This window comes from Pipistrellus kuhlii, unplaced genomic scaffold (assembly GCF_014108245.1).
Source record: "Pipistrellus kuhlii isolate mPipKuh1 unplaced genomic scaffold, mPipKuh1.p scaffold_m20_p_18, whole genome shotgun sequence".
Classification (NCBI taxonomy): domain Eukaryota; kingdom Metazoa; phylum Chordata; class Mammalia; order Chiroptera; family Vespertilionidae; genus Pipistrellus; species Pipistrellus kuhlii.
The window spans coordinates 21689056-21702892 of record NW_023425493.1 but is presented as its reverse complement, the minus strand read 5'-3'; the positions used below and the strand labels follow the sequence as shown (position 1 = coordinate 21702892).

At 36.8% G+C, this 13837-nt stretch overlaps 1 protein-coding gene across 9 annotated transcripts in view; it reads right to left on the bottom strand.

The window, feature by feature from the left end:
- RC3H1 (ring finger and CCCH-type domains 1) overlaps positions 1-13837 on the bottom strand; it is a 55628-nt gene that overhangs the window by 25193 nt on the left and 16598 nt on the right. For 6 of the 9 annotated variants that reach the window (XM_036441924.2, XM_036441927.2, XM_036441929.2 and 3 more), the window contains 6 exons: positions 10978-11368; positions 9598-9718; positions 8678-8917; positions 8093-8268; positions 7132-7332; positions 4495-4627 (listed from right to left, as the gene is read on the bottom strand). In XM_036441924.2, coding sequence (XP_036297817.1) covers positions 4495-4627; positions 7132-7332; positions 8093-8268; positions 8678-8917; positions 9598-9718; positions 10978-11208 — 1102 coding nt within the window. In that variant the 5' untranslated portion in view covers positions 11209-11368. Of the gene's footprint in view, positions 1-4494; positions 4628-7131; positions 7333-8092; positions 8269-8677; positions 8918-9597; positions 9719-10977; positions 11369-12356; positions 12611-13837 lie in introns of those variants that run through there. The other 3 variants (XM_045583210.1, XM_036441926.2, XM_036441930.2) reach the window with 3 other exon arrangements.

Genomic DNA, 13837 nt, shown 5'->3' with positions numbered 1-13837 from the left:
GTTTTGCTCAATATTAAATTAATAAAGGAGATGTGTCAGCTCTTCAGTGAAATTAACTTAAGCTTCAGGTAGTAATAGCTTGTTCTCCTTAACATCATTGTAAAGAATAGCTATATTCTTCTAAATCTGGGGCTATAAACTAAAATAGCTATTGGAACAAGGAAGGTAACATAAGGGAATTAAGTAGGCCAGACGATAAATGGCAACTGTCAACAGATGCTTAATTTTGGAAATGACAACAGAAAAAGGCAGGAACTGTGTCGAAATGGAGAGTATGTTTCACATCTAAAGTCACGGTCACTATTAAACCTTAGCTGATGGTTGTTACATGAAAATGCAAGGCTGGCCCTGCCATATACACCAGTTTCCCGGGGAAAGGTGAAATTTGAGATTTTTTTTAATGTAAAATTACCCAGTTTTTATGTGTTGGTATCTAAAAAATTTGGAATATTTGCAGGCCAACACTGTGTACCAAACAAAACTTAACTGTGGATTGTCTACAGGCAACTTAATTTGTAATGACTATTTTGAAATTTTGCATAAATCAAGTATTGGTAAACAGAATATTTTTAAAGTTCCACAGAAGAGCTAATATATAAAGCAACTCTACTATACATCCTCTTCATTTAGTAAGTTATTTGTCCAGGGCCAGCATTGAGATTTTATAAAGGAAAAATTAACCACAGGGCTTTATATGAAGTATTCTTTAAAAGAAATATAAAATGAGAACACAGATGCAGATATGACTTGTGCTGGGAGACATTCTGAAAGATTTAGAATGTCTAAATCTAAACTAGGCTTTGAAGGGCACAGGGAATTTTAACAACAAAAGGATGAAGATAACAGAGAAAGTAAAAAGCATAGTCACACAAAAAAAGTTTTTTGTTTTTGTTTTTTGAATTTCTAATTCCTAAGGATTGTTCTCATTGCTGGGGAAGCAGTGGCAATCAAACAAAAACCACTGCTGTATTCAAGGAGAGGAGCCAGACAATAGGTAAGATGAATAACCAAAATACAAAGTATTTTGATAATAATTAGTTAAATAAGTAAAGGAGGGGAGTGAGACGGGTACAGGTACGTGTAAAATTTCAGACATGGTAGCCTGAGAAGGCGTCCTTGACAAGGTTACATTTAACCAAAGACCTGAAAGAAAGGTTGATATACTAGGAGAAAAATATTCTGGGAAGAAGGAAGACGCAGTGCAAAGCCACTGTGAGAGTATGCCTGGCATGTATAAGGAGCTGAAACCAGAGTGAAGTAAGTTGGATGGAAAAGAGGAGAAACAAAGAGAAAGGTAAAGGAAGACCAGATCTTGGGAGACCTGGTAAGTCATGGAAAAGATTTTGGCTTTTATTGACTGACGAAGGCCCTGAGGAATTTTGAGCAGAGGGGTAACAGTCACTTTGGTGCCTATGCTTAAACCAGACAGACACCAGGAGGCAATTCTATAGTCCATGAAGAGAGATAAGGGCTGTAGAAGTGAAAGTGATAGTAGGTGGATTCTAAATGGATTTTACAGGATATGCTGATGGAGCAGATGTACCTTAGAAAGATAAGTTGAAGATATCACCTAGGCCTTTAGACTGAGGAAATGGAAGACAGGAATTGCCACTAACTGGAATGGGGGTGGAGAGGAAGCTTGGAACTCACTTTTCAACTGATTAAGTTCAAAATTCCTATCTGATAGTCAAATAGAGAGGTTGGATATTGAGCAGGCAGATAGATATAAAAAAGAATTCTGGAAAAAGATGTGGGCTGGAGATATGTTTCATAGATCCTAAAATACCATCAATTGTAACACCACAAACCAGTATTTTATGTGACCCCATAATTTAAAAAAAGATAGCTAATTAAGTTATCACATATCACTGATTGTTCAAATGCCTTCCAATTTCAGAAATGCTAAGATCTGTAAAAATAAAACAACTGTAGACTTAAATAATATTTCAAGCACAATCTAGGGAATGGGTATAAATAGAAAACAGAAGAGATACAAGGATTAAACTCGAGAAGCACTCCAAAAATGAGAGACTAGGGGGGAAAATGGAGAGGAGAAACCAGCAACAGAGGCTGAGAAAGAAGATCCTATAAAGAAAGAATGAAACTAGGAGAGTAGTGGCCTGAATTCAAGTGAAAAAAGTGTTGCAAAAAGTAAAGTAAACAACAATGGTAAATGCTGCTAATAGTTAAAATACAATTGAGTATCAAGAGCTGATGTATGGAGTCAGCTAAGAGGAAGACACTTGTAACGTTGACAAAAGCACACTGAATTAAGTGGTAGAGATAAATGTCTGGCTACAGTAAGCTCAAGAGAGTGCTATAAAAAGGAGAGAAATAGAAAAATGGAGTGGTGGGTGGATGGCAAATGGTGTCAAAAGTGTGTTACAATGAGAGGAATAATTATATATTTGTATGTGATAAAAATACTCTAGTAGAGAAGAAAAACTGGTAAGAAACAAGTCTGTCTGGAAGACAGCCTTGACAAGATGATATTAGTATAGGAGAGGAGAGGGTGGCCTTAGGTACAAGTACAGTTTATCCATGCTTACTTAAGGAGCATATATTCTACTGGCACAGATGCAGGTAGACAGGCTAGGGGTTGATGGAGTGGTGAGCTTGTGAAAGTGCTCTTTTGATTGCTCAGAATGATCAGTGTGTGTGGCGGATTGTTGTGTTCTAGGAATGGATCTAATCTGGTTTGATTAAGCAGTTTTGATAGTAAATCTACAAAAGTAGATTGATAAAAATTAGAGAGCTCTGAATGCCACAGTCAGGATTTTAAAACCTTATTCGATAGGGTATCACTGAAAGCTTATGGACACAGAAATGAGAGCTGTGATTTATTTTGTAGCAGTAAGTGGAATGGATGGCATTCAATCTTTGGAAAAGGACTGAGGCCTCATTAAGGCGTATTAATATTAATGGACATGGGATAAAGGGATATTGTGAAAGAACAGATAGATCCTATTGTCTGGAATAGTATGTAGAATAAGTGAAAGGAAAAGATATAAAGTAACACAAAAGACTCAAGTTTTAAGCTCACATACTTTAAGAATAAGGTCATTTTCAGAGAATGGGAATAGGAGGAAGAGAGGGTAATGAGTGAAGACGAAATAAGATGATGGTGAATCTCAGAAAGAGGGTCTGGAGTAATGAAGAGAAAACAGTGATAGAGATATTTGGGAGCCTATTCTATATAATAAAAGCCTATTATATAGGCAAATTATTCGACTGGGAGTTCGATCATTTGCGCAGACCACCAAGGGGTGGAATGGAACATAGCAGGCATCAGCGATGTGGCACTGGCAGTGGGTGGCAGTGGAGGTGCTGCTGGCCCTGATGAGTGGGACCATGGCAGGATGGTGGAGCAGGTGATTGGGTGGCATCAGGCCAAAGCAGGTGCAAGCAGGGGCCCTGATCACCCTGCTGATCACCCCGCAGACAGCAACCAGAGGTGGTGGGGTACAGGAGCCCGGCCCCAATCGACTGCCCTGCAGGCAGGATGGTAGAGCAGTTGAGGGGGTGGTGTCAGGCCACCACAGGGTGTCACGTGGGGCAGTGGTGCTGCAAGGCTGGGGGCATGAACTGGGGCCCGATCCCCACAGGCCAGTCCAAGGGGCCCCACCCGTGCACGAATTCATGCGCTGGGCCTTTAGTTATCTATAAAGAGTTAATACCTGATGCTGGGAATGAATGACCACCTTCAACAGAGTGCACAGAAAAACAAAATTCTAAGAATACAACCAGCCAACTCCTTGATGGGCAGGAGAGGGAAGAATGGTAAAAATAAGAGAGAACTAGCAGGTAGACAGGTCAGAAGAAAACCATAAGACTACAGTTATAAGCTATTACAAGAGTTTCTGTATCAAGGAAGTAGTCAAATGCTGAAGACAAATCAAGTAATTTAAAGACTAAGAAGCTGCCTTTGGAATAAGAAACTGGGAGGTTACTAGTGAATGTTAAGAGGGTTTCATATCAGTAGTGGAAATAAACACAAGGACAATAGAATACAAGCAAATATCTCAGATGAAGTATTAGGAGAAAAAAATGAAGTTTGGGTGATTTTCAGGTCAAGAAAGAACAGGAAAAGGGGTGAAAATAAGAGAGATACTTGATGGAATGAGATACAGAGAAGGAAAACATGGGACCAAACACATACAACTAATGACATATGATTTAGAAAAAAATGAAAAAACTTTAGTCAAAAATGATGAGAATGGTAAAATAAAGCACAACTCGACAATGAGAGAAAAAAGAAAAAAGGGTTTCAGAGAGAATCTACTGTGCTGGTGAAATGAACAGCATAATAAAAAGTATTAAATAAATATTAGTTGAAGTAATATAGAAAGACAGACAAAAATGGGGGCAGAACTTAAATACCGCAGAAGAAATTTGCAATAGCCATTCTCAGATTGGCAACAAAAAATAATTAAAAGATTCATTTAGCAGCACTAAAGCACACATAGGACAGTCCATTAACATTCCTGGGTTTACCTGGACTGGGGTCAATGTTTGCTAATAGCTCCAAATGGGGTCTTAGTCGGTTCAAATTTGCTGGATCTCCAGTTCGCTGGAGAGCAATTGTTAGTTCCTGGACACTTTGTGCAAAAGAGGCTGGAGTCTGCAACTTAAAAAAAGAAAAATATTAACTCTCCAAAGGCCAGAAAATCCTTTGGGGGTAGGGAGGAGATTATTTACAATATCACAATCATTTGTGCAATTTATTAAATTTAATTTTACCCTTCCACACATCCCAAGCTTTGGCCAGATACGTACTGTGCCCTTGCTTCCTTCTGCTATCACATTCCTTACATGTGAGACCTCTCAATTCTCAGTTTGGAAGTACTCTTTTATTTTATTACAGTTTGGCTGTTGGGGTCCTTCCAAATAATTGAAATTTGGAAAGAGAGTCTAGAAATAATGCTATACAAAGGACATAACAATGAAATTCTGTTATAGACCAAAGATTATGACACCAGCTATAATCTTTACAGACTCTCTCTAAAAATCAATGGGGGAAAAATATCTTCAGATGAGGATTAACAACAAAAACTATCATTACGAAAGTTTCAATATGCTATAATCAGTCAGTCATTTCAGACCTAAAAGTTGCAGGTAAAGTTTGGCTAAAGATATCTAGGGGCCCTAGCCAGTTTGGTTCAGTGGATACAGCACTGGCCTGCGAACTGAAGAGATGTGGGTTTGATTCTGGTCAAGGGCACGTACCTTGCCTGCAGGCTTGATCCCTAACCCTAGTCAGGGCACATGCAGGGGACAACCAATCAATGTGTCTCTCTCACATGGATGTTCCCTCTTCCTCTCTCCCTTCCACTCTCTCTAAAAATCAATGGGAAAATATCCTCATGTGAGGACAAACAAGAACAAAAAAGGTATCTATGGAAGACGTATAAGACAAAAAAGTAATATATATCATATTGAAAATTTTGCACCAAATAGTTATAAGACACATTTCCCAATTCTCCTTTAACATCATATTGTACTCATTTAAAGAATTCTATTTTGGGGAACAGGCGAGAGAGAGAGAAAGAAAGAGACAGAGAACAGCAGAGTAGCCCAGAAAGATGCTTGGTGATTAAGAACATGAATTCTAGAGTCAGAATACCCCAGTTCAAATCCAGATCTGTCACTGGAGAAAAGTATTTAACCTCTTTGTCTCTGTAAAAAAGGGTTGATGGGGAGAACTAAATGAACTGTTTAAACCACCAGGCACATAGTATGCTCTCAGTAAGTGTTCAATATTTGGGCAACATCTTGACCTTATTTCTCTCAGTTAATGATTGGGAACTCTAAGTATATCATCTCCATGGTTATAAGTATATAAGGTAAAATAGTAAAAATTAAATTAAATACTATTATTGAATATAATATATTTACAAAGTGTTTTTATAGCACTTTCATGAATTATAACACATTTATGGTATGCTCCAAGATTTTTTTTTTTTTTAGTATGCTCAAGTTTTAAGAGAATTAAAATTAGCTCTTTAGAGTCAGAAATAAATAAAATTCATGTGAACTCTAGTGATCTTTTCAACATCACAACAAACAACAAAAATTAAAAATAAGTTTACTGAGCCGAGACCGGTTTGGCTCAGTGGATAGAGCGTCCGCCTGCGGACTGAAAGGTCCCGGGTTCGATTCCAGTCAAGGGCATGTACCTTGGTTGCGGGCACGTACCTTGGTTGCGGGCACATCCCCAGTAGGGGGTGTGCAGGAGGCAGCTGGTCGATGTTTCTCTCTCATTGACGTTTCTAACTCTCTACCCCTCTCAATTCCTCTCTGTGTAAAATCAATAAAATATATATTTAAAAAAAAATAAGTTTACTGAAAATTTGATCAAACTTAGGATGGTTGGTAAAATTCTAATGGTTGGTGAAAATTTTTGGCTGAAAATAATATGAAGCCTCAGTGTATACACCTTTCAAACCATTAAATGGCTGCTACAGGCAGACAATAAAAGCACTTAGGAAATGGGCTTAACTATTAGGTCTAGTAATAATTAATGTCGTTTTCTAATATTATAACACAGTGAGCAAAACTCAGAGAACAGTAAAAGTAGGGAGAGAGGCAATGATATAAAAGAAATGCCAGCTTCTCAAAGAATGAGCGAATGCATGCTGGAAAAAGCATTAAAACAATCAAATATTATATGAAAAATGTCAATTATACCTCAATTAAAAAAAAATCTTTATATTAGCAAACTGGTATTTAAAATATATATATATATATATATTATTGATTTCTTACAGAGAGGAAGGGAGAGGTATAGAGAGCTAGAATCATCGATGAGAGAGAAACATCGACCAGCTGCCTCTTGCACACCCCCTACTGGGGATATGCCCGCAACCAAGGTACATGCCCCTGACCGGAATCGAATCCGGGACCCTTGAGTCCGCAGACCTACACTCTGTCCACTGAGCCAAACAAGTTTCGGCAATTAGCAAACTGGTATTTTGATGTGACTAGTTATGACATGACACCGGACTATAGAGAATATAAGTAATTTAAAGAAGTGTGACGTATAGTACACACTTTAATACACACTTGTTTAATAAATGAATCAACAAAATTCCAGGATTACTGCAAGAAGTAAGGAACAACAAAAGGGTCTACCTTGTCAATAATGGACTGCATATGAGATTTGTGAGACTGGTCTCCATACAACAAAGAGGACCACTGGTCTGGTGCGATTCGTAAGCCTGCTTCCATAGCAATCTGAACTATCTGGGAGTCATGCTCTCGCCGCAGAGCTTCATAGGTCCTGAATTCTTCTTTTAGTTGCATCAAAGAGGAGTCTTCATCCCGTTTGGTGACCTAATAAGACACACACAATCTCATTGTGAGTCAGATAAGGAACAAAATGGACTTATTCTTTATAAGAGCATCTATGGATAACAGATAATTTTCTTTAAAAAAATGTTTTTAGTGATTTCAGAGAGAGGAAGGGAGAAGGAGAAATAGAAACATCGATGAAAGAGAAACACCAATCAGCTGTCTCCTGCACGCCCCTACTGGAGATGGAGTCCGAAACCCAGGAATGTGCCCTGACCTGGAATCAACCAGTGACTTCCTGATGCAAGGGACAACACCCAACCAACTGAGGCACACTGGCTGGGCATAACAGGTAATTTTTAATGTAACAAATTTCTAATAGTAACAATAGCAAGGTTAAAATGAAGCACACCATTCTGCGATATAAAACATTTCCCTTTTATAGATGTCAAAATCCCTGGAATGATATCAGAACAAAGAGCCAAATACAACTTATTTCCTGCTTCAATGACTCTCTATCCAGACCAATTCTCCTTGTAGTCTTGGTAGAAAAATGACCCAGCTTATTAGGCTCTCCAAATAGAAAAATCTATAAGCCTCGGTTTGATCTATGTTGTTCAATATCTAACAAATTTAATATAAAAAGATTTAAGTTTAATAGGATGCCATCTATATTCTTTAAAAGAAAAATTGCTGAATTTTCTGAAAAGACTCAGGCAACTTTATTAAACTAAAAGTTTTATTAATTGTCTAGGGAACGAACAATGTTTCCTTTAAGCTGAAACGTAACAGAGGTTCATACCTTGAAACAGGAGGCTCTATACAGGAGCTGGACAACATGCCCAATGCTAGTTTTAGAGGCTTGAGGGAACCGTGGCTCTAACCTTTGCACCACAAAGAGAACCAATACTTTTCTTGACAAAGCAGAACCATCTTCTAAAGCCAGGAGAACCAACTTTAGAGCTTCCTCCTGCATTGCTAGGAAAAGTTGGGCAAAATCAAAATTTATCACGTGCAGGGATAAGATAAATTCACTCATAAAAGGGCAATACCCAATAATTTTCACAGGTGTCAGTTAAATAGACAACACAATGATAGACAATTACGCTTTTTAATCTTTGGGGCTTTTTGTATTACATTTTATTTACAAAAGAAATAAAAAGTCAATACATTCAAGAAAAATGTCTATAAAATGAATAAACTTTTGGCATTAGGGAAAAGTTAAGTGCTCTGAAAAACTGACATGGAATCACCCAACCCATAGTTATCAAGTGGAATATTGCTTGATAACAGGATTTGCAATGAACTAGCCGTTGTATATATGTATAGTCCCCAGACCATACTTTAAGAATTACTAGTGTAGTATGTATGGAATTTAATTCTATACCTGGTCCAAGGAACTGGCAGCCCCGAGCCCTTACTGCTGCCCAAAGATTAGAAGAGAGCTGCTGAGGATTCTGGTGCTGGAGAATGAGCTCTGTAACTGTTCGTTCACCTAACGATCGAGCTGCTCGCATGGCACGGATCCGGCCTTCTTCTTCCACTAGTTGGCAGTGGACCAGAGTTACCAGCTTCCTTTGCATTGGGCGACTCAGAACACTCTGAGTAGTGCTATTCAGACCCACTCCTTTAAATAGAGTAAAAAATTGTTTCTAGGTTTACAATGCCATTTTAGAGAGTTCAGAAAAACATCCTCAGATGGGCTGACAGACTTATGTGTTCTACTAGAATATTTAAAATGAATAACAGAATTACATAAGTGAAGCATTTTTAAAAGTATACAACAAAAGCTTTTACCTCATACAAATACAACATTAATGACATTAAATATACCATTATTCATTTTAATCATGGAGAAATAAAAATGAAAAGGCCGGACAATAATAATTAAAGACCCAAATCTGAAGGTCATAACAGTTCTGACATATTATTTCATAGTGAAATAACAAACTGTAATGGCAAGATAATAATGGCAATCCAATTTTATTACCTTCCCTATAGCACAAAATATAAAACTGAATAGAAGGAAGACAATTCAGTTGCCAAATGATAGCAAGCCCTTCTAAAACCATTATTGCATTTATACTTATACTTATTTCTGTAACTCATTCAAATGTTTCCAACATCACATAAACTCTCAATTCACTACTTTATTTGATAAGATTTGTAATAACATTATTTAGCACTAGTGAGTTTGATTTATACTAAATAAATTTCATTAACATTCATTTATAGCCCACAATTTTTATGGTTATAAAAGTATTTTTAATAAACATGTGCTTAGCATTCTAACTGCACCTGACTTACCTCTAGCGCTGCTGAGTGGTTTCAGGTACAATGCTAATTCTTCTACACATTTCCTGGCTTCGTCATAATGCTTTGTATCTTCAACCCCACTACACAATGTAACGGGCTGCTGCTCAGGGACCTAGAGATCAAAAGAAGAGGTCTTCGTCAGTGCTTACTAATTAATTAAACAAGTGCCTTCTTAGTATGTTTTAATGCATTGCCATTTAACACCAGTAATATCAAAACTCACATTAAATATACTGGATTCTTAAAGAACTGCATGTTCTTTTAAGTGTTATTCCTCTCATTTTTTTTCCCACTCCCACCCCAGCCCAAAAAACTAATTTTATTCTCTTTCAATATACCCAAAGTAATCTGCAGGTTTAGTGTAAGCACTATCAAAATAGGAAGAAAAGAAAAAGCTGCACTTTCCCTTTGAACGAATATTTTATAGTATTATTGATGACATAGAAACAAGTATATAAGTAAATTAAGTTTTCCTTTTGAATAAAAACTGTTCTTTTTACCTTCAACATACATATTAACCTTCTCTACTTTCTGCACCCTTTAGGAAGATCTGAGTGGGTTTAATCCAAAATTTCAGTATATTTATTCCGATAATGATTTACGGTAAACAGATGGTACTTTGGACATTATGCAAATTAATCTAGTGAGGGGTTATTTAAGTGAATCATATCTAGCTTTCAAAACCCTGCCTCCCATGACTTTATGAAGCCTTCTGAAGATACCATTGATCTTGAATTTAAGAATACTGACATAAAACTTTCAAAGTATTACTTTCAGAATTACCATCTAAACTTTATGGTTATCTAGGGATATTTGCTCCTACCCTAGATAATTGGTTCCCAAAGGCTGTGGGCTACAGTTTCTTGTCACCTTCTTCTTCTTTCATTTTGATTAATATCTACTAAGTAAAACTGTCTGAAGCAGCTTCACTTTTCTTATTAAGTAAAATGCAATGGTTTTGTGAATAATATTTCCTCAATATAAGAGGTCCTTGTCACTTCTTAGGTGGACATTTCATATAAATAGAACATAAAATGATACAATAGCTTCCAAAGTGGCAGCACCATTTTTGCATTCCCACCAGCAATAAAGGAGTTTCTGTTACTCCACATCCTCAAGGAGTAAGGGTTGAATTGCTAAATTTGTTGAGAAAGTTGGGATCACCAGATTAAAACATTGTTACCATATATGACTGAGAAACACTGGGCTACCAAGGGTAAGTCTCCTAACAGAATGAAATAAAGGATTGGAACAGTTCTGAACAGAATTTTATCTATTTAAATAGAGGGCAATGCTACTTAATTTAAAAAGTTTGCTTCAGGAGGAAAACACACATGGAAATTAAAAAGTATAGTAGTTCACCCACCATACCTGAGCACCCACTAGCTGAAGCAACGCTGAGTTCACGGGAAGGAGTTCAATGTCTGTATTGATAGTGGTCTGGTCAAATGGGCAAGCCTTCCGGTGGAGTTTATTCAGGCACATCTTGCAGACAGTATGGCCACAACCCAAACTGATGGGCTTTCGAATTGTTTCGTCGAAAGTCTGAGTGCAAATCGGGCAGGAAAGGAAATCCGTCCACTGTGGAGCTTGTACAGGCATTGCTTCTGGAGTTGCAATTCACTAACACACACACACACACACACACACACACACAATATCTAAAGCAAAGATTCCACTGGAATCAAAATCTTTGAAAAAAGTTTATCTTTTTTTTTTTAATAGTTTCTGTAGATAGTCAGCACATAGTGTGAAATATAACCTGAAAAACAAAGAAAAAGAAAAAAAATCAATCTCCCTTTTTAAATTAAACTGTCTTCTCAGCCTACTACCTCCAATTTTTTATAGAGCATTTGAATCACCATACCCTCTTTTTGCACTTTTACAGAATTAGAGCCATAATAAAACATCCAATCTCAGCCCCTCAATTTAAAGATGAGGGACAGACCCCAGAAAGATAGAATTAACTTGCCTAAGGTGACACACGAAGTTAGTAATAAAAATTAAAAAATCCAAGACCTAAGTCTCTCAAGTTTATCTAAATCTGTGATTGTTTTATATTTAAAAATAAGCCTTTTTAAGGTGGTCAATAATATTCTGTTTTTTAATCTATTCACCAGTTACATGAATCTGTAAACAGCTGTGAAGTTTTATCAAGCTCTACACTTAAAATATGTACATTCCTGTTTATGTTACCCCTCAATAAAGAAGGAATTGGCCCAAAGTAAAAACTACCTTAAAATACTTTATCATCAAATTCAGTATGGGTAATGAGATAAAAAGAAATTGTAGTGTGTGTTTTTTTTAAGATTTATTTTTAAGGATTTTAGATATTCTTTTTTTAAAATGCTCTATTTTATTGATTTTTTGGAAAGAGAGGAAGGGAGAGGGAGGATAGATAGAAACATCAATGATGAAAGGGAAACATCGATCACTGCCTCCTGTACGCCTCCCACTGGGGATCCAGCCTATAACCTGGGGATGTGCCAAGGCGGAATCAAACTGTGTTCTCCTGGTTCATAGGTTTATGCTCAAGCATTGACCCATGCTGGCTGGGCAATAAAAAAATTAATAATAACAACAACAACAATAATAATAATAATAATAAATCTCTAAATGTTTATATTAATAAAATAAATAATTAATATTATCATTTTTTCAGGGCTTTTTGTTTTACAAGGAAATAAGATCTCCTAGTAAGAAAAGTATTTTAATGAACAATAAACAGTAAGACCAATGACTCATTCTACCAGTTCAGTAACTAGTCTGCAGATATCCAATTCCAACTCTCATAGCTGCTGTATGCCTCTGCAAAATAACAAATAACTATACGTTGTGAGCCTCAAAGGTTTAACTGTGATTAAAGCAAAGAGCTACTATAAACTTACCACATGATATAACAGAGCTTAGTTTTCTGAAAACTATCCATGTGCCAGGGATTATTTTAGGTATTTTCAGATACTTCTCTTACTTAAATACCAGAGGCCCAGTGCACAAAATTCACGCACTGGTAGGGTCCCTAGCAGCTGTTGGGCAGGGCCTCCCTTCCCCAGCCCAGCCCTGCCCCCTGGCTGAACTCCCGGACAACTCCCAGTTGAGGGAACAATTTGTATACTATGCTTTTATTATATAGGATCTACCATAAGTCTAAATCAAAATATAAACTTCCACCAGTAACCATTATCTGTTAGGTATTTTAGCATTTTCAGTGTTCTATACACAGTATCTTATTAACTGAATGGTCACAGCAATGATATTATGTTATCTCCATTTTGAACATAAAGAAACTAACGTACAGCCTGGTCAGTGTGGCTCAGTTGGTTGAGTGTGGTTCTGTACACTGAAAGGTTGTGGATTTGATTCCTGGTCAGGTGCACACCTACTTTGAGGGTTCAGTCACCATTTAGGGCACATACGGAAGGCAACCAATCAAATAAAAATATCATGGTCATGTTTTTTTTTCTTTCTCTCTCTTCCGTTTTCTAAAAGCAATAAGCATACCCTGAGGTGAGGATTAAAAATAAAAAGAAATCAAACTACATAGAAGTAATCAAAGACACAAGACTAGTAAGTGGCAGGATTGGGATTCAAACTCAGACAGACCTAACTCCCAAACAAGTACTTTTAAATCCTATAATTTGTGCCACCTTACAGATGCAAGTTAATAGTCACTAAAGTGAGGGAGCTTTTAGGGGTGATGGAAATGTTCTAAAATTGGATTATGGTGATGTTGCACAATTCTATAAATTTACTTAAAATTGTTGAACCGTGCACTTTAATAAGCTAATTTTATAGTATGTAAATTATACTTCAATAAAGCTGCTAAAATAAAAGGTCAGTTTCAAATTTTTAAATGTAATAACTTAAAAATATAAAGAACTTCAGATTTGTTCTATGAGCACACAATACCACTATTAAATAATTATATTGCTTTGAGGATTTCATCCACATATTACAAAATGATATTTTAAATGTTGTTTTAAAACATATTACCATCTCATCTATTACAGGTTCATCTTATCTGCTTCTCATTTAGAGGGCAAAACACAGAAATGAAAAGTCATCAAGTATCTACTCTGGGCCAGTCACTCTTCTGAGGCATTAATAGGCCCATCTATACTAATAAAAGGATAATATGCCAATTAAACCAGGAGACCTTCTGGACATCCTTCCGGACAAAACCATGGTGGCAGGGCCAAGGCAGAGGTGGTTAGGGGTGATCAGGCAAGGA